The sequence below is a fragment of the Vigna unguiculata genome, chromosome 10 (genome assembly GCF_037176805.1).
Source record: "Vigna unguiculata cultivar grain cowpea cultivar isolate G323 ecotype 2 chromosome 10, ASM3717680v1, whole genome shotgun sequence".
Lineage (NCBI taxonomy): Eukaryota > Viridiplantae > Streptophyta > Magnoliopsida > Fabales > Fabaceae > Vigna > Vigna unguiculata.
Genome location: NC_140801.1, coordinates 48,582,049 through 48,602,294, shown reverse-complemented (window position 1 = coordinate 48,602,294; position 20,246 = coordinate 48,582,049). Strand labels below are relative to the sequence as shown.

Sequence of the window (20,246 nt, the reverse complement as noted above, 5' to 3'; positions counted from 1 at the left end):
GGCCTAAACAGACTCGACAGTAAAATTGTAATAATGAATTATTTTAATTTTTTCTTAAAAAATTAAATTAATTTAAAATATGTATTATTAATTTTTTTACTATACATGTAGATTTAATATTAACAATAAATGTCAACTTATATTACTGAAATTCTTATTGAAATTTTGATTTAAACATGAACAAATATCTTATTCTATAATTTTTTATATACATTTTAAATGTTAAAAATGTATAAATTTGTGATTTTAGTTGTTAGAATTGTGATATAATGTTTTTTAGCGTTATTTTATTATTTATAATAACCTTTTAGCATTTATCAGTTGTATTTCAATTACAAATGAATTATAGATTCTTGAATAAGTGTTTTATCTATTTAATGATTTCTCGTCTTTAAAAACACTATTTCAGTACGTTAAAAAGAACTTCGATTAAAGATAAGTAGTAGTGATTATATATTAAAATAAACTCTCGTAAATAATATTGCCTTTAATAGTGAATTGTAATTAGATTTCTTTTATAATATTGATAAGATTCACAGTTATAATAATACATTAAGGAAAATAAACGAAAAACATAGACAGTTAAAATGTTAAGGATCATGTTATGTATCATTATGAACTATTAAATTAATTTGATTTCTGTTGTACAATTATATGATATTTATTTCTACAATTTTTTTTTCTAAATTTTCTCATGAGTCATCTATTATCTATAGTGGACAATTTTTTATTGTTATTTAAAATATTTTGTAAATATTGTTGTGTCATTCATATTATTTCTTTCATTCTTGATAATCTTAAGACCATCCACCTTTATCATTCATCATAGAAAACTTCAAAAAATTTACTGATTCTCTTCCATCATCTCAAACCGATAAACAATACTCATTAAACTCAACCACAATATCAATCAATAAAGAATAACCTAATTGAAATAACGTATGTAACAGAAAAATAAATAAATAATGGAGAGGGGAGAAACCATTAGAGTTGATTATGTGGACCTGAAATCAACTCTACATAAAAAAAATATGTAACAACCCAAGAAGATGGATTGCTACTATAATCTTGGATCCTTGCATGTTAAGTATTAAACATACTTTACTGCATCGATGAAATAAAACATGTATAAGCATATAAATATAGTATAGTAAAATAATTCCTTAAGTGTTACAATCCAGTAATGGTACATGGTTCATCTCTCTCGTGACAAGGTAAATTTACTGTGTAGTTTGAAAGAAAAGAGATCCACGACCCCGAAACTAGTTGTAAGAATATCATTCTCTCTGCACTGCCTATACTACATCCTCTATATGAGTTTGAAAGTCTAGTAGAATATAATGATAGCTTCAAAATGAGTGTTCTTGACAAATGTATAACACTAGGCTCACTTGTCATAACCTTCCTCTTTAGGAATGATATGACCATACAACCAATCACCCATCCAAACACTATATCACATTTCATTTATGTTGGACTACCTCTGTGAGACATTTATCTCAATCACTTAATTAATCTCCCCATAATTTCCTTCTCAAATAAAGCACTCCTAAAATTTATAAACTTATCGAGTGATAACACACACTCAATCAACAAGCAACTCCTTGGAGGTTGACTCACTCTACAATTGAATGTCTCGCCCAATGAATCTAGCATTTGAATTAATTTAAAGATAATTCGCCTAACAATAACATAATCGCTTAGTGAGCTTCCTTCCTTTGACTCTCTACAAAACTCGAGTTTGACGTTCACTCATCAACGAGAGTCTGCTCGTCCAATAAGCATGCCTTCCTAACTCTATGCCAAAGTAATTTTTGGTTGTATAACGTAGAAAACAAAAGCTGCAAATTGACAATGTCAATCAAGCCAACATTCCATCTCATGCTTCACAAAAGTCATAAGTACACCAATTTCATATTGAAACAACTCATCTCATAAAAAAAAAAAATACATTCACAATAAAAAAGCCTGAAAATTCATAACACACACATAGATATACAATTTGGGATCATACGTTTCATTTCAACAACTCACAACAATCAAACATACTAATTAAACATACAATCACATTCTCAAAATGCACAAATAACAATCAAAGAGAAATCATATTTGTAATAGTTAAAATTAATCTCTTATCACGCAAGACAAACTCTCATTCTCACATCATTGCTTCCTACGTTTCTATACAACTCAAAATCATTTGAATAGACTTTTATTATAAAAAGAACTTTAACAATCATAATTAATACGTTTTATTTAATTTTTGACAAATTAAAATCATTTTAATTAGGGAGTTTTATATCATTTAGATATTTGATCTTATATTCTGATAACATGATTTATATAATAGTATAGATATTATTATAATAATAGTATTTATAGAATACTATTATATGAATATTATTATATATTATGTAATAGTATAGATATTACTATTATATAAATTTATTTATTTCTTTCCTTTTTTAATTTTATCTTTCAAGTAATTACTTTAATAAATTTAACAAATTTTTAAATTATTCATTTTTAAAATTAAATAAATAAAAGTTATTAATAAAATAAATAAATAAATAATTAATATAAATAAAAAATGATCAAAACTATGTTTATTTTTATAATTATAATTTTATTATAGAATGTGTTTCTTTACTGTGTAAATTAAAAAATATATAAGTTGTAAATGATACTTTTTTTTTGTCTCAGTCAACCCTAACCCGAGATAATGTATTCGGGTAACAGGTCTCTTTGGATCCAACCCGTCAACAACAAATTAAACATAATAATAATAATATAATTTTTTTTCCCCTCTTTCCTTACAGAACGGAAGAGAGAAAGAGCCCCTGCTTTTTGGTGCCGCAACACATTTTTTTTTTTTTTTGAGGTTGTGTCTCTTCCGCCGCACCCTTGCTCACTGTCTCCGAGGTTGCAGGGTTTCACGGCTCCAATGGCGGCCTTCGTCCACTTCGGGAACATGCACGATGTGGCATTCAAACCCCGTCTGCTTCAGTCACTCATCAGAGACCATCTTCCCGACGAGAATGGTCCCTTCTCCGACCCCTCTAAACTCTCCAAGGCCGTGGCACTCGTAAAAGCGCACTCACTTCTCTCCGAGTCTTTCCTCGCAGACTCCACGCCCCCCAAAGTAATCGAAGCCTGGAAATCCGCATTCTCTTCATGGCTCAACCGCATCTTCTCCCTCCTCTCCACCTCCATGGTGTGAATCAAAAGCAGCAAGCTTTTAAAATTTTTTACTTTTTTTCTTTCTTGTTTTGAATGATTTTTGTAGTTGAGATGGGTGTGTTGTTCTTTTCTAGCCTGATAAATGCTGGGCGGGGATCTCTCTGCTCGGGGTTACATGTGAAGAGTGCAGTTCTGAGCGTTTTCTGGAATCTTACTCTGCGTGGTTCCACAAGTTGCTGGCTTTTCTACAGGTACACACAGGTTTCGCCTTTCATGCTGATGATTCTTTTGTTAGAGTTTTCGGGTTTAGGAATACAAAGTGCTGTTCACTGTAGGTATACAGTTGCCTAGGACAGTCGTTGTTTGGATGAACTTTTACATAAGTATAGGAATTAGAAAGTAAGGCTTTAGGAAATAAATTTCTCCATTAGTGAAATTAGAATGAGAGAATTTCTATAAATTAATTTATGCATAAACTAGTTTTAGTTTATAGAGAAACTCGTTTGATTTTTTCTTATTCATTTTCTTCTTCTTTGTGTTTGTGGAGAACTTTATCCACAAAGGTCCTAGATCAATTTAGACCTCAGTGAAGCTCACAAGTGGCTAGTACCTTGGTTCTTTTGAGTATATGACACGGGTTTGATCTCTTATCTGTGGTCTCGCTGTGGGAATATCTCTGGTCCAATTCCGGATCTAAAACATAATGATTCTTTTTAAATGTAATGCTTGGTATGCTATCCTGCACATATTTTAGCCTACAAGCCAAAACTGTTACTTGAAAGAGAAGTTAATGCATTTGATACCGTTTAAATCCAATGTTCTTGTACTAGTAAATTGTAAATCGGCAGTCTATCTTTTGCAGATGCCTTTTGGAATTACAAAATGTGCTTGTTCCCTCTGTATCATTAAAGAGCTCACAAAGCTTCCTTTTTTGTATTCGACAAGGACGCCGTTTTTTTCTACATGATATGTTACATGTTACTGATTAACGCTATACATCATTTATGTGATACTGTCTTTTTCCTTTGACTTTCATTTCAATCTTTTAAGTACGTGCACACTCAAACAAGATGTCCTTGTATGCATTCATCTTTGTACAAATCTCTGAAATAAATTTTGTATTTTTGTATGGTCAATTGTGACGAGCTCCTTGATCTTTGTTTGAAACAGTCACCAGCAGATTCACATCTAGTGAGGGTAGCGGCTTGTGCTTCATTGTCTGATTTATTAATAAGGTTAGATATTTCTTTCCCTACCTTGACACTATTAGTTGGTAGAAATATTGGTCTGCAATGTAGAGTACTCATGCTTGATACTGCTGATTAAATGTATCCCTCGATAGAAATTTCTCTCTCTCTCTGCATGCTACTGCGTGGTTGTCACCTACGTTACTCCTCTGTAATGCATGATACTCAATAGGATGAGGGCAAGGTTGTTGGACTTGAGTCTCCATAAACTTGTCATACAAACTTGCAAGAGTTTACTTGATTAAAAAACAATATTAAACTGTTTTTCGCAGTATCTAAATTAAATGAATACTGTTGGAAGTCCCACATCGACTAGAAATAAGGCAATTTCATAATATATAAGTGAGGTGCAAACCTCACCTTACAAGCTGGTTTGTGGGGCTTGTGTTAGGCTTAAATCCCACCCTTTAACATATTAGAGTACTTAGAGTCTCTATATTTAGAGTGTGCAAACACCTCAACTTAATTTAAAATATATATGTGTGGTTGTAAACCTCACTTTCCAAGCCGGTTTTGTGGTTTTGAGTTAGACTTAAAACCCACTTCTAACAAATATCATAAATTAATAAAAAAAAAAAAAATCCATGCCCCAAGTTTCAATTTATTACAAGTTTTATTTAGGGCATTCCTCATTGTTTTGAAATTGAGCCGAGCAACTCTATTGCTTGAGCACCTTGACCACCCTCTAATGTGAGACATCTTTTGGACTACAAACCAAGCAAATTGGGGATATCAATTACACAATCCACTCTTTCACAGTGGATTGTGTTGGAAGTCCCACATTGACTAGAAATAAGGCAATTTCATAGTATATAAGTGAGATGCAAACCTCACCTTACAAGCCGGTTTGTGGGGCTTGTGTTAGGCTTAAATCCCACCCTTTAACATATTAGAGTACTTAGAGTCTCTATATTTAGAGTGTGCAAACACCTCAACTTAATTTAAAATATATATGTGTGGTTGTAAACCTCACTTTCCAAGCCGGTTTTGTGGTTTTGAGTTAGACTTAAAACCCACTTCTAACAAATACCATAAATTAATAAAAAAAAAAAATCCATGCCCCAAGTTTCAATTTATTACAAGTTTTATTTAGGGCATTCCTCCTTGTTTTGAAATTGAGCCGAGCAACTCTATTGCTTGAGCACCTTGACCACCCTCTAATGTGAGACATCTTTTGGACTACAAACCAAACAAACTGGGGATATCAATTACACAATCCACTCTTTCACAGTGATCTCAGTTCTCAACTAATACTGTAAGATCAGAAAGAAAAAATAAATAGAGTCACCTTGTTCACAATTTAGGTTCATAATGGCAGTCAACCAACTAGATAGAGGCCAGTAGTAGTTGCTCAAGTTTGAGTGTGTTAGTGAGGTGACTTGATTTATGAGCCGGAATTTGTATCTTAAACTTACAAGTTTATTTGTGAGTTTGAGAACAATGGATGTGTTAAGAAGTGGACTTTAAATCTAACTCAACTCCACAAAACTGGCTTGTAAGGTGAGGTTTGCACCATTTATATATTTTAAACTGACCTTATCTCTAGTCAATGTGAGACTTCCAATATGATGGTCCTATTAAGTTCCTTAGATTTGACATTCTATCTACTTAACTGCTTATTAATTTTAATAGCTCCCAGGATCTCTACAGAAACAAAAATTAATATAGACATGCACTTATTCTGTATGTTTAAATATTTCCAATATTTTGTTTGTATTATATTTTCTGTCACTTATTGCGTGAGTCAAACTAGTAAATCTTGGAGCCAGTCTTTGCTATCGCTTATGAGATCTGTCTTCATTAAAATAGCTGGAAGCTTCCAGTACTAACTTTCTGTTAGAAAATAGGTTAAGTGGATATCCTAAGATCAGGAAAGAATCATCTTCCTGCGCTGGTAAAGTTGTTCAGCCTACATTGAAGATGTTGACTGATGAGAACTCAGAGGCAATATGGGTAAGTTGGTTTTGGCAGTTTCTAGATTTGCATTTGGAATCAGTATATTTGAAGTTATTTTATATGTGCAATATGTGTTAAGAGATGAAATGTCTTTTTGTGGTAAACTTATCTAATATCGAAGATAGAATGTTTTCGTTGAGTGCAGACAAATCTTTAAATATAAGTTCTGTTTGCTGTTGACATTAGATACCCTACTTTTATATGTCAATTCTCGTATGCCTATTATTCTTTTTTGTTTCCAGAAATTATATGCTTATTTGCTTACAGCGTTTTTAATATTTGAATTGTGGTGAATGCAGGATGCCGCAGTTCATTTGTTATGCACCGTAGCAACTTCATTTCCATTTTCTATTCGTAGTCATTATGATGGTGTAAGCTTCTCCTTTTTTGGAAGTCCTTTGTTTCTGTTTGCATGAGTAGAATTTTGCTTTTTGGATAAATTCCACTGCCTCCTTTAATACTTTTACCAGAGCGAGAATTTCAAACTCAAGTTGTATTTTTGATATTTTCCTTTGCCTTTAATTTGATCGGATCTTTCATTTTATGATTTCATTACTATGTTCCTATTGCTCTTATTATTAGGCTGGTAGATATTGACATGCTGTAGGTAGAGTTTAGCCTGTTGTGCTGTATGCCTCATTCTCAAGTTTATGTTATTTTCTCTTACATATTTTTTTGCTGTAGAAGGATTTATTATTGTCATCCCTTTGTATTTCTCCTCTCTTTCTCAATGAAATGCTTTTCTAATAAAATAAATACTTCGGATATACTCATGTTTTTATTCAATGGTTCTAATGGGGTTTTATTTTCCTAATATGTTCATTTATATATTTACTTTAATAATCTTAAAAGTCAGTCATAAAACAAAGGATGGGCATTTGTTCTAAGATTTACATAATTGGAATGTTAATGCTTTTGCACTATGTATCAGCATTTGCACTTGTATTGTCACTTTTCCATGTGATTGATACCAGTTTTTTTTTTTTCTTTTGCGAGGGAAAGTGTTGAGAAAAGAAAAGCTATTTAAGTTCCCTTGGTGCCCGTATTCAAATTTTTGATGAGTTATTCTGATTTATGCAGGTTGAATCTGCTATTGCTTTAAAACTTCTGTCTGGAGGATGCAGTCTTGATATGTCGCAGGTAATATGTTCATAAAATTTTGTTTGGCTCATTGGTATAAGAAGGGTGAAAGGGCATTATTTGTCTGCCTCTATATGTTAGCAGCAGCTACATTTTTCTTAACAATTAATTTCACTATTTTACTTTTATAAAACTTCCAAACATGGTAGTTGAATCGCCACATCAACTACGTTTCAGAGAGCTTATTTTTTGTATTGCGAATCATATGGTAAATCATAAGATTCATAAGCATTTAAAAAATGTAACATATAAGACATAAACATATAAGATGTAATTAATATTCACCGCATTCACAAAGAGTGGTTGTATGAGAGAACACAACCCTAATTTTGTCTCTTTCCGCTCCTCCAGTAGTTCAACTCTTTGGGCTGATAAATGTTTGGCCCGAGGAGAATAAGAAAGAAGGATACAAAATTAGGGTTGTCTTCTCTCATCTGCGCCATTGTCCCTTTATTTTCCATTCCTCCTGCAGTCCGCTCTTGCAGCTGCTCCTCTCCTCCCGTAGTTTGCTCCTCTGCAATTCGCTCTTTATGCAGTCTGCTCTTGCAGCTGTTTTGCTCTCCCCACATCTGCTCCTCCCTGCTGTTCGATCCTTTTGTTGTTGTGAGCGTTGTGCTCTTTCACTATGTTTGTGGTAATGGCAGAGAGAAGAAGCAAGTAAACCATTACAACACATTTCTATTGTGTTTGCTGTGGAAAAGAAAACAAATTTAGGGTTTTTATCAAACTGGGTTGCGTGACCTGGCCCAGTTGAAGGTAAAACCCAAATACATATTTAGTACGATTCAGGGCATGATACACACCAAAATCATGGTTCATGCGATACTAAGAACGAATCACATGATACAATAGTGATACGGGAGTAAAAACAAGTGTTTTAGCTATGAGGGAGAAGAATCGTATTGTATCATACGATTTGTATTGTGTATCGCACAATACTTACTATCATACCAGCAGCCGGATTTTGCTGGGTCAATATTCAACATGTAGGGGCATCATTTATGATTTTTTAATTCTCTTATTTTTAACAGTTTAGAAGAATGCCTAGTCTTTTATGTTTAACTCAGTTTTGTATGGATATATTTTCTGATAACTAGAAAGAATACCCTCCTAGTCTTAATCTGATGTGTTATGTTATCTTCTTGGGTACATCTAGAAACTCGCCCATTGCCTTGCACTGCTTCCAAAATCAAAAGGAGACAATGAAAGCTGGTCTGTGACGATGCAGAAAATTTTGGTGTTAATAAATGATCAATTAAATCTAGCTTTTCATGGTCTAGAAGAAGGTAAATATTGATAATATGTTTCATAAATACCTCTATTAAAAGAAGTTTGTGTAATCTTTTTCCATGTGTTGCAGAAACCATGCGTGATGGGGTTGCTAGGCTGTTGGTCTCACCAGGAAAACATCCTCCACCACCGTTAGGAGGCTACATATTGGCAGAAGAAGTTAGAAACAAGGCATCACAAATGACTGAGCAAGCACTGATGTCAAATGTCTCTACCCTTATGTCCGTCTGTTGTCTAATGCTTAAAAATTCATATCCTGTTAAGGTACTTTTTAGTTTATACAATGTGTTCCTACAATTGACTGTCAGTTCTCCGTACTCTTAGTTTGGAAGAATAATGACAAATTGCAATTACATTATTAGGTAAATGTTCCTGTTCGCCTGTTATTGGCCCTGGTTGAGAGAGTTCTGATGGTAGATGGTTCTTTGCCACAAATGTCAATGCCATTCGTGACTGCCAAGCAACAAGAGAACATTTGTTCAGAACTTCCAGCTTTGCACTTGAGTAGCCTGGAATTGCTCACAGCTATCATAAAGTCTCTGGGCAGGTATAACTACATGATAGCTTCTCTCTCCCTTCAAAAGAAAATGAAAAAAAGAAGATAAACAGAAAACAGTGGTTGGGATAAATGAAATGTAACATTCTTCAAACCTTCACATTTTATAGTAAGGCTTGTCTTTACTTTTAATGCCACTGTTAATGATCCCTGTTATCATCAAAGGGTTTACCCTTCACTGTTTTGGTGTTCTGTTCCTGTTTCTATGCATGACTTTCAAGTTCTTTCCTCTGATATGTCTTTCATGTATTTATGTATTTATTTCTTGTCAGAGGAAGAACTCTACTTATTGCCAATATTTGTATTGCAGTCAACTATTACCTCATGCTGCCTACATTGTACGTATCGTTACAAAATACTTCAAGACATGTGAGTTGCCGGAGTTAAGGATTAAGGTCTATTCAGTGACAAAGAATTTGCTCATAACCATGGGTGTTGGTATGTAAATTTCTCATTTTAATTGCTTTTCTTCTTACACCGGTATGATCTTGTATTGGAATGTCTTTCTTTATATTATTCTTTTCATACTCCTTGTTATGTTATATATATATATATATATATATATATATATATATATATATATATATATATATATTGGGAAGATATATTATACTTTTCTAGAGGAAGGGCCCTGGCTCAATGATAAGTGGTAGATATTGTTTGATATTGTTAAGATATTGGTAATCACAATATCAAATAATATCTTTTATTTACTCTATTTATTTTTAGTTACTCTTTTTAGTTGTACCTCTCTCTATTATAAATAAATTACCCTATGTGTAGTTTATACACAAGGGAAACCAAATCTTGGCTGCTTATGGTGGTAAATCTGTATGCATCTACTCTCTTCTACCAAGCGAGAGCCTCGTGTATGATTGTCTTATTTTCTCTTATAGTGTCCCAATTTCTCATTCATCAACCGTTATATGCAACTACTTTGAACATCAATAACAGCATATCTGGGAAAATGTTGTGGGGCTCAAGAGTCAAATTTGAAGTAAGAAAACATGATTCTGGGGAAAAACATGATGTTTGGTTGTTTGTTTGTCATTAAAATTGCTTTTTGCTTTAAAATCAAACGCTAAAAATTGTAGCTTTTGAATGGGGCTTAAGATTTTATACTAAGGTAGTGGTTGATCCAACTTTTTGGGCTTTTCTCTTCTTAAAAGAATAATCTCCTCTGATTAGATTTTGAAGAGGATATTTGATTTTGTGGTTTTTCCAACATTTTATTACTCAGCTTGCTTTTAAGATAAAAGTTTCAATAACTTCAAACCTTAAAATACAGGCAGAGAAGGGGAGAGGAAGAGTGAATGGGAAAGCAGGAAAGGGAAATGCTTGAGCTTAAGTGTATTAGGCTTAGTTTCATGTCCTCTCTTTCTGTTGTCATCTTGTATCTGATTTTATGCAATACTGTTTATGTATTTTTTTTCCTGTAGATTATTTCAACAAGTTTACATGTAGGCTGCATGGGAAGTTCTTTCCTTTTCAGCTTATCTTTGTTGACACATGATTTCTTCTGTTTCCCTTATCTTGCTGTATGATTACGATGCATTTAATTTGACCATTCATACTGGCCTTACTAATTAGTCATCTTGAGCAGGAATGGCTTTATACCTTGCACAGGAAGTTATCAACAATGCTTTTACTGATTTAAGTAGTATTGAGCATACGAATGGTGACATATTAAATGGTTCAAATTCAAACGACTCTGCTGGAGCAACGCAACCATCCAGTCATAGAAAAAGGAAGCACAGCAATGCAACGGGATCCCTCCAGGAGCAAGATCAAGGTGGTGGTTTGGGCTTGGAAGTTCCCAAGAATCGTCCATTGACTCCAATTTCTCTGAGAATAGCTGCACTGGAGACATTAGAGTCTCTTATTACTGTGGTATGCATGTGTCTGAGTAACTTTATTGTAAAATAATATAGGTGTTCGTTTCTTCATCATCCTTTCCCTACTTTCAATGGCTATTCTTGTCCATAATTTCTGTTGTAATTTTAGGGTTAGATGGAAAAGGATAAAAGCCATGTTTAACGTGACTTTGTAACTGTGATGCAAAAGATGGCTTGTGAGTCTTGTTATTTGCACATATTTTAGGTAAAATATACCTAGTATGTGCCCATCACAGAGGGTAGCCACAATTTTGGTGGCTTTCCAACAAAATTACACACAGATTAGAGCATGAAAAACAGCTAAATGTACAGTGAACCTGCCCAATAAACTGCATATCCGAGATACTGACCCCTTTAAACAGCTATAATCAGAATAATAAAGAGAATCTAAATGGAGTAAAATATTGTGGTGCTTACTTACAACAGTTTTTGTTTTGTACCTGTGGAATACGTTTGGTGTCTCCCTTCTGAAACATTTGGGGATGAATTTTTCACATAAAAGCCCTCCCTGAAATTGTCTTCTTAAGTTAAAGGGGACATCAAAGTGACCCTTGAGATCTCAATTTTCTTCTCAATTTTAAGAGATCTGTATGAATTTTTTTTATAATTTTCCGTAGGCTGGTGCTTTAAAATCTGAAGCATGGAGATCAAAACTTGATAGCCTTTTGATAAGCATTGCAACGGATTCTTTTAAGGACGGAACAGTTGGTGAAGAACTCAGTGTGCTTCAACTAAAGGAACCTGCTGCTACAGCCACAGATTTGCAGCTAGCTGCACTGCGGACTTTACTAGCATCTTTTCTTTCATGTGCTCGAGGACGACCTCCATATTTATCCGAGGGTCTTGAACTTTTCCGTAGAGGTACTTCAATATATATATATATATATATATATATATATATATATATATATATATATATATATAAATTTGCATTTTGTTTTATTCTTACTTATTTTGATACCAAGTATTGGTATTTTAGTAGGTTGTAAAATACTAGGTTTATGTCTCTAAATACGAGATTTTGACGACAGTCTTTTTCGGGAATATTGACGCTTTTAATTATGCAAAAAATAGTGATTATTGTTGCAAGATGCTTAGGATTTTATAATCTGCATAGTTGGTGATATTATTGGAAGTATATCCTATTACGTGGTGTATTTGCTGTTAATAATTAGAACTTGATTTGCATATTTCAATTTATGCCTGTTTTTGTGGACAAAAAAGGGAAAGAAGATTTCTGAATTGCTTGAGAAAATCCTTAACATGGTACGTTTTGTAGGGAGGTAGGTTGCAAAGCAAATCCAAATTATCAACAGCAAATATACAACCCTTAAATAGGGGATACGTTTCAACATTCCACCATAAGTCAAAGCATAATCATATGCACTAAACATTTTATATATACAGTGGTTATGGCAACCACAAGAAGATCATGTAGCACTCTAATCACTAAAGTTAGCAGACTTGAGTAATTTCCGTGGAAGGAATTATTTTCTTGAATAAAGTGATGATCAATTTCTATACACTTGGTCTTGTCGTGAAAGATTGGGTTTGAGGCGACCTATAAATTTTAAAGCTGCTTGACAACCCAGTATAGCTTCATATAATCTACATTTCCTAAGTGTTATTAGTAACTATTTATGTTTAACTTTTGCATGAGATCTAGCGGCCACATTCTTACTTTTTCAGGATACAAGGTATCTTCTACGAAAACATAGTATTATGCAATTTTGTTAAGAGTCTTTTAGGAGCTGGCCACACCATGACCTTAATGCGTGGTCCAGTTTCCAAAATATTGGGTTTGACTTTAGACATTAAAGTTTCTGCTGTCAGAACAGGTGTGAGTTCACATTTTTATTATGTGATTTGGAAAAATGCATAGGATGTAGTAGACTGAACTAGTGCTTTATAATGTGAAGTGTAGGGATGGTTACACAGCATCGAGGAATGTCTGCTTCACATTTTGATTATTATACCGTTAGCATTGGAGTATATGTGTGTGTGTATATATATATATATATATATATATATATATATATATATTAGCTTAATTAGTAATTTAATCTCTATCTTTAGGTCTATGATTTACTTTTGGTTCCTTTTTTTTGGAGTCAATTGAGTCTCAATACTTTTTAAATAGAATTAATTTAGTCCCTACTATTAAATTGATGTTAATGTTATTTGAAAATGTCACATGTCAAAATCTGAAAGGTGTCACGTGTCAAACTAGAGAGAGGGGTTCCAAGGTATAAGATGACAATACAAGGATCAAATTACCAATTAAGCATATATATATATATATATATATATATATATATATATATATATATATATATATATATATATATATATATATATATATATATATATATATATATATATGAAAGGTGAAAGGATTTAGTAATAGGAAGAGGATGTTGTACTGACGTTTATTTGTAATATCCCACGTGTTTTAGATAATATAAAATCTTATCAATATAAATGTTCACTTTCCATTTATTTGGTTAGCATTTATGTTCCTTGTACCTACAATTTCAGGAAATTTTATTTTTATCCTGCATGGCTTTTGCTTGAACATGGAATCTTTGTTTGCAGGGAAGCAACAAACTTCAGTAACAAAGGTAGCTGAGTTCTGTGCCCTTGCTCTGTTAGCCTTGGAAGTACTTATACATCCTAGGGGACTTCCATTGGTAGATTACACCTATGAAGATAACAATTCTTTGGGTGAAGCCCATAGCAATCTCCAACATGAATATTTTGGCCGAAGCAACAGTACTCCATATGGTTTACCTCAAGTTCCTCCTGACTATGATGAAAATCTTTGTGCTGAATGGCTTGAAAATGGCAATGGAGCTGATGTGTCAAGGGATAAAGATACAAAAAACAACCAAGGGCCTTCTGAAGCTTGCAGAGAAAATGATCCTGAAGTGCTTCCTGTGCATGTATCTTCTGACACAAATATTCAGGAGAGGGCCCAAATGGATTCTGAGGCTGCCACTTCTGCAGATGTTGAAATGAAAACTGTTGGAGATGAAACCAATTTCACCTTGAACATCCCTACGGAAGCTCACAATGATATAGTGTCTGAGAAGATTCTTTCAGACAGCACTGTTCCTCATAATGAAGGCAGTCATATGGAATCAGACCATGGAAACTCTGTTAATAAAGACTTGGAATTTGCTTCTCAGAGTAATAGCTTATGGCAAACAACCTCAGGCTCTAATATTTTTCAGGAATTTGCTTTTAAAGTGGATGGTGACAATTCACTGGCTGATGAAGATGATTTTCCTGATATTGTGGATGGAGACCCAGATTCTGATTCCGAATAAGGGGGAGATTTTGTAATTTTTCTTATCCATAGGAAGCATAAGAAATACTTCGTGTAGTTCAAATTCATTCTCTTTTTCCATCTTTTTCCCAAAGTAAACATTTGAAGTTTTGACCTCTACGAAAAATGAAAATGGTTTTCAAACTTGAGTTCAGTTTGTTAGAACGTAGAAAATTAGTATTTTGACTCTATTATAGTTTTATCATTTCTTTTTAATCAACAGTTTGTTAGAACATGGTAAATTTCTTTTTAATCAAACTGATGTGTCTTCTGGTATTTTCAAATTTATGTAGAAGGATGGAAAAACCATTTTCATAATCAAGACTAATGTTATTATTTGTTGATAATTTTATTAAGATTATTTTTCTAATGCTAATTAGAATTTTTTTTAACATTAACTAAGAATTATGCTTTCTAATATGTTAACTACAGAAATTTTTTAATTGAGATCGAAAATCTAAATAAACAAGCTTCAACCAACAATGTTGCAAAATTAATTTCAATTGATTGATGTAGTGTAAATAATTGTGGTTGATATTAAAAAAAAGTAATCTTAATTAGAATATATTGTACAAAAGTTTCATCAATATCAACGAAAAAAATCATAATGATCTTTGACGCAAAAAATAACAGAACAGAGTTAACTAATATTAATATTTTTTAATTATTAATAATAGTTCAATACTTAAATCATTTTCTACACGTACTTATAATTGAATAAATTTGAATTATTTCATCAAACGTTTACAATATAAATAATTTAAAATAAAGTTAATTTAAATATTTCATCCAAATAAAACATTTTAAAAATCCAACCTTACGAAAAACTAAAAAGAGTGTAAGGTTTTTTCCTTACATGTCTAATAGTATATTTGTTTAGTAAAATAAAATGAAAAGTAAACTAGAAACAAAATCTCAGAATGAATGAATGACATTAATTAGTAACACTTGCTGACAAATGTTATATAAGATTTTCAATTTAAAAATAATATCATTTATTAATTCATGAAACTAGTAAAAAGACTCGACATTTATTTTTACAACCTCGAGCATGAGATTAATTTGTTAAGATTTTTAGCATAAAGTTTTCAAATAAAAACTAAATTAAACATCACATTTCTATTTTTCAATCTGTTAAAAAAACACAGGTCCTCCACCCAGAACTACGTTTACTGATCCACATTTGTGATTAAATTTCCAACTTAATCCATACAATATGCAAAATACCATTTTTTTTTTCATGCTGGGAAAAATAAATAATCCAGAACTATCTGAGATTATTCTGTAGAGGAAGAGATAGTGAAGCACAGAATTCATAGTCGTATAAACATGAAAAATACGCAAAAGAAGATTCAAATCATGTCCCATCTTCATACTCATTTTCTATTACTTCTCCATTATTTGTAGCATTGCAAGACAACCATGCTTTGCCCAATCTAATTTAGATTTGGTCAAAAAGAGAGGTAAAAGGTTCCTAAAAAATCTCATTTTACAATCTATATAACTGAGAAAACATGAATGCAGAAGTGAACCTATCAAAACAACCAGGTCTTTAATCAGTAACGATAAATGGATCCACATCCCCTAGCTCAGCAACCAATGGTTTCAAATTATCAGTATCTTCGTCTTCTGGTGCAAAGTAAGTTGGGAAAGGAAGTAGAGATATGTCAGGTTTTTCGTATACAGCATCTTTTATAAAAACAAAGTTCCCTGTAGCTCCTGGAACCTGTTGTGCACATCATACAAACACAAATAAACTTCTACCCTCTATAATCTTAATGTCATCAAAATAGAAAAAGAACTCACCTGGCCTTTCACCCACATCAAATTCCTTGCTGGATCAATCTTGTAGACCCATACATTTTTAACTGTTCTTTGATCTCCACCCATTCGCCCAGGCATCTTTTTACCTTTAAAAACCTGAAGGAGCAAAGCTTATTGTAAGCAAATTACAACTTATTCAAGGAACTAAACAAATCTAAAAGAGTATGACTTACCCTTCCAGAACTAGTTAAATGACCAGTAGAACCAAGGCTTCGATGGGACAATGAAGCACCATGGGATGCTGGCATTCCCTTAAATCCATGCCGCTTCATCGCACCCTGGAAACAAAAATCATATTTAAAATTGGAGGACCCTTTTTTACTCACATTCAAAGGATACATGCACAAAATAATTGACTTCTAACAAGAAAAAGGTAAAAGCAATATTGAACATGAAGGAAGGGAAAAACACCTGAAAACCTTTTCCTTTGGTTATTCCCGTGATATCAACATACTGGCCGGGAACAAAATGGCGAACATTAAGTGATGTTCCAACAGGAAGTAGTGCATCCTCTGTCACTGGAAACTCCTTAAGCTTTCTCTTCAGTGGAACTCCTTGCGCCCTAAAATGACCAACTTCAGGCTTGGTCAAATGTTTTTCCTTCTTCTGTCCACAACCAATCTAACTAGAAACAAAACAGCAAAAAGTCTATAATTAGACACACCCAAACGCTTAAGAGCATAACACTGTAAAAACCAAGGCATAGCTAAATGAACCACACCACACAATATTCAAACTGCTTAAACAGTTCAATAACCCAAACCCATTTTCTTCAGCCAGTTCAGTAAATTGAGCCAACTTTCAATCCAATTTGTTTATTTGGTTCTAAGTTGCAATCAAACCCAAAACAATCTAAAGATCTTTAATGAAGAGTAGTACAACTGTCAGTAAAGACTGCACCAACTTGAATACTGACTTATTTTAATTATCATCGTTTCATTGAACTCCACCATGTATTTACACTATCTAAACTATTGATTCATTGAACTGGCTTATTTTCCTACCATTTCCTTGAGATTATGCAGCACCCACAAGTCCATCTTGCAAAATGCAAGCCTTAAATTTCAAACTTAACGTTACTGAGGCGAACCTTAAATTTCAAAAGCAGTCAACAAATAGAGTAGAATAAAATTACATGTTTTAGAAAGGGCAACAAGAAGAGAAGAGAGGTGTACCTGGAGAGAACAAAAACCTTCTTTCTCTGGGGTCTTAACCTGAGACACAATGTTATCATCCACCCAAAGCACGGTGATTGGGATTCTAGCACCCCATTTATCCCAAAGAGCGCTCATTCCACACTTTACCGCTATAAGCCCAGTTCGCTTGGAATCAGGGGTCATCAAACCGGGTTTTGGATCAATAATCCGAGTCTGAATCGCTGCATCGGAACTAAGAAGTCGGAGCGGCGATGGTGAATCGATGGCGAAACGTTGCAGACGTGAAATAAAGCTTCTAGATAACGCGAACATGGCAGAGCTACAGAAACGGAAACAGAAAAACCCAGTGAGGTGAAAATGGCGAAGATTAAGAAGAGGAACCTTTTTCCCGTGCACGAAAAACCAGCGCAAGAATTAAAATTGACCCGTGAAGGAGTTCGCGTGCGACAATGCAAGAAAGGCCCAAAAGTGCAGATTCAAGCAGTGGGTGGAGAAGAAGAAGATTTGGGTTCAGTTCTGGAACAAACTATTTCTCCTTCGCAACTGTTTGTGTTTCTCTGTTTTTTCTTTCCTTCAGCTTAAAGAACGAAACAGCAAAACCCAAAATTCTCTTCTATTGCCACCTCTGAATTTATATTTAGCCCTAAGTATGTGTAAATTGTCGGTTTTACCCTTGACTAGTGCTTGTGTTGTGCTATCGGATCATGTGTTCATTTAATTACAACAATTGTCACCTTATTTGAGAAAATAGAGTGAGTGTCATGAATATCGGAAATATTTTCTCATTTTGTTTTTGATAGGATAGTATCTTTGACGAGGTCAAAAGATAATGATATTTTGATTTTTTTTAATTATTTATTTTAAACTTTTAGGGTAGAATAAGTGCAATGTCTAATCTTTTATGTTTAATTGAATTTTGTATGGATATATTTTCTTATAAGTAGACAGAATACCCTCTAGTCTTAATTTATTTGGATATGACAATATTTGATACGTGAATACATTTATTTTTAAAATAATAAGATACGAAACGTGATATATGAATAATAAAAAATGTATAATCATTTTAACAAATATAATAAATATATGATTTTTAATATGTGAATCCAAATTTTTTAATTATAGACCAATTATTTTAGTAGTCAAAATTTTCTAGTTAAGTTTAATGACCAATTTAAAAATCAATTCATCATTAAAACTATTTTAATTATCAATTTAGAGATCAATTATAATTTTTTGGAACTATTCTAGTTGTCAATTTGGTCACTATATAGTGACTAATTATTTTTTGTCACTAAAATTAGTCAATATTCGAAGAGTGTACTACTATTTTATAAATTAGATATTTCATTGATAAGTATCGTTAAAATATCCTAAAGTATCAGACAAGATACGTGTCGAATTCAGATATATAATCAAGTTAAAGTATCAGTGCATGATAGTATGTGTTATGTTTTTAATCAAGAGTTTTTTTTTAAAATGTATTTAACTTAACAATTTAGTATTTTATAATACTTTTGTATAAAGTGAAGTAAAGTTATCAAGGGAAAAGTCTGGTGAAGAATGTTTTGAATGTAAAATATTATAATGGAATTATTACAATTCACCCAGTCATCTATGAGATTTGCTCAATCATATAAAGTAACATTTATAAAATTTTATGCATTGGTAAGCATGGTAACTTGTCATAGGATCATAAATTTCTGAGTTTTTCAACACTCTTTAACTCTTATTTCAAGATTCCATGTCATTTCCCACCATAGCCAACAGAAATTGTGAACTCTTCTTAGCACACAGTATTTGTTTCACTGGTTTCTTTCCCGGGTGGACCATAAAAAACTTAGACACTGCTTTTAAATTCAACCTCAAAATAGTGGTCAAATATGAGGGTTCTTTCTTCGTGCCCCTATAATTTTTGAGGCCAGATTTTTTATTAATTTTTCAATGTATTTTAAAATATTTAAACCAGTATTCAGTGTTTTGAAAAAAAAGATTAATATAAAATCTAAATTCATAATTTCTCCTTTATCTTTAAGTTTTAAAAAGATGATAGTGTATCTTTTCTCTTATAATTGTAACAGGGATAACGGTGTGTCGATAATAAGATGATAATTTTTAAGTAGTTTTAAAATTGAAAAATATAAAAAATCATTTAAAATATGTCATCTCATATTATAAAAGTAAATTGTCAAAATTTAATTGTTAAAAAATTTTTTTTTTTATATTTTTTTCATATTTCACAAGTTGTGTCTTTTTATCACTATTGTTTTTTTATTTTTAATTAAATGAAAGATTAATTAATATGCCATTGTTTTAATTTAATAAAAGTTTTTTGTTCCAAAAGTACAATTACTTTATATATTAAAAGAAAGAGATTTGCTATCTTGAATAATTTTACTTGATTCAAAAAAATAGTTTTTTTTAAGAGGAAGAAATGTATGAGTTATATAAAGAAGTAAACGTTAAAAGCACAGGAACCATGCTCATAATCACAACCAGGTTCATGGATACCATCACATGTTATTGCAACCACTGGTAGTAAAAGTTAATGGAACACATCACTTTCTGCACCAAAAACACACCAGAAAGAATATGAATACAAATGACCAAAAAACTATATCTAAAAAAGATCTACTTGTTTCTTTTTAATGTTTGAAGGAGGATCCTTGTGAC

General features: G+C 32.5%; 2 protein-coding genes across 3 annotated transcripts; one reads left to right on the top strand and one right to left on the bottom strand.

Annotated features, from left to right (window-relative positions):
- Positions 1-2,828: 2,828 nt before the first annotated feature.
- LOC114167141 (proline-, glutamic acid/leucine-rich protein) lies at positions 2,829-14,742 on the top strand. The gene is made up of 13 exons (XM_028052116.2): positions 2,829-3,214; positions 3,315-3,431; positions 4,351-4,415; positions 6,275-6,380; positions 6,683-6,754; positions 7,464-7,523; positions 8,680-8,809; positions 8,884-9,077; positions 9,176-9,360; positions 9,680-9,807; positions 10,973-11,259; positions 11,882-12,125; positions 13,860-14,742. The coding sequence occupies exons 1-13, from the start codon at positions 2,945-2,947 to the stop codon at positions 14,591-14,593; spliced, it is 2,592 nt and encodes an 863-aa protein (XP_027907917.2). The 5' UTR covers positions 2,829-2,944; the 3' UTR covers positions 14,594-14,742.
- Positions 14,743-15,914: 1,172 nt separating this feature from the next.
- LOC114166025 (large ribosomal subunit protein uL3m-like) lies at positions 15,915-18,158 on the bottom strand. Of its 2 annotated transcripts, XM_028050677.2 has the most exons (6): positions 17,999-18,158; positions 17,592-17,892; positions 16,828-17,037; positions 16,590-16,694; positions 16,399-16,512; positions 15,915-16,318 (listed from the first exon to the last, which is right to left on the bottom strand). In XM_028050677.2, the coding sequence occupies exons 2-6, from the start codon at positions 17,883-17,885 to the stop codon at positions 16,145-16,147; spliced, it is 897 nt and encodes a 298-aa protein (XP_027906478.2). In that variant the 5' UTR covers positions 17,886-17,892; positions 17,999-18,158; the 3' UTR covers positions 15,915-16,144. The 2 variants fall into 2 exon arrangements, with proteins under 2 accessions (XP_027906478.2, XP_085523955.1); XM_085667829.1 differs by having other exon boundaries at positions 17,592-18,153.
- Positions 18,159-20,246: the final 2,088 nt, after the last annotated feature.

Coding starts and splice junctions, on each gene's coding strand:
- LOC114167141 (XM_028052116.2), top strand. CDS start 2,945: ATGGCGGCCTTCGTCCACTTCGGGAACATGCACGATGTGGCATTCAAA. Junction 3,215..3,314: donor CCCTCCTCTCCACCTCCATG/GTGTGAATCAAA, acceptor GTTCTTTTCTAG/CCTGATAAATGCTGGGCGGG. Junction 9,361..9,679: donor ATCATAAAGTCTCTGGGCAG/GTATAACTACAT, acceptor TTTGTATTGCAG/TCAACTATTACCTCATGCTG.
- LOC114166025 (XM_028050677.2), bottom strand. CDS start 17,885: ATGTTCGCGTTATCTAGAAGCTTTATTTCACGTCTGCAACGTTTCGCC. Junction 17,038..17,591: donor AAGGTTTTTGTTCTCTCCAG/GTACACCTCTCT, acceptor GTTTCTAGTTAG/ATTGGTTGTGGACAGAAGAA. Junction 16,513..16,589: donor ATTTAACTAGTTCTGGAAGG/GTAAGTCATACT, acceptor TTGCTCCTTCAG/GTTTTTAAAGGTAAAAAGAT.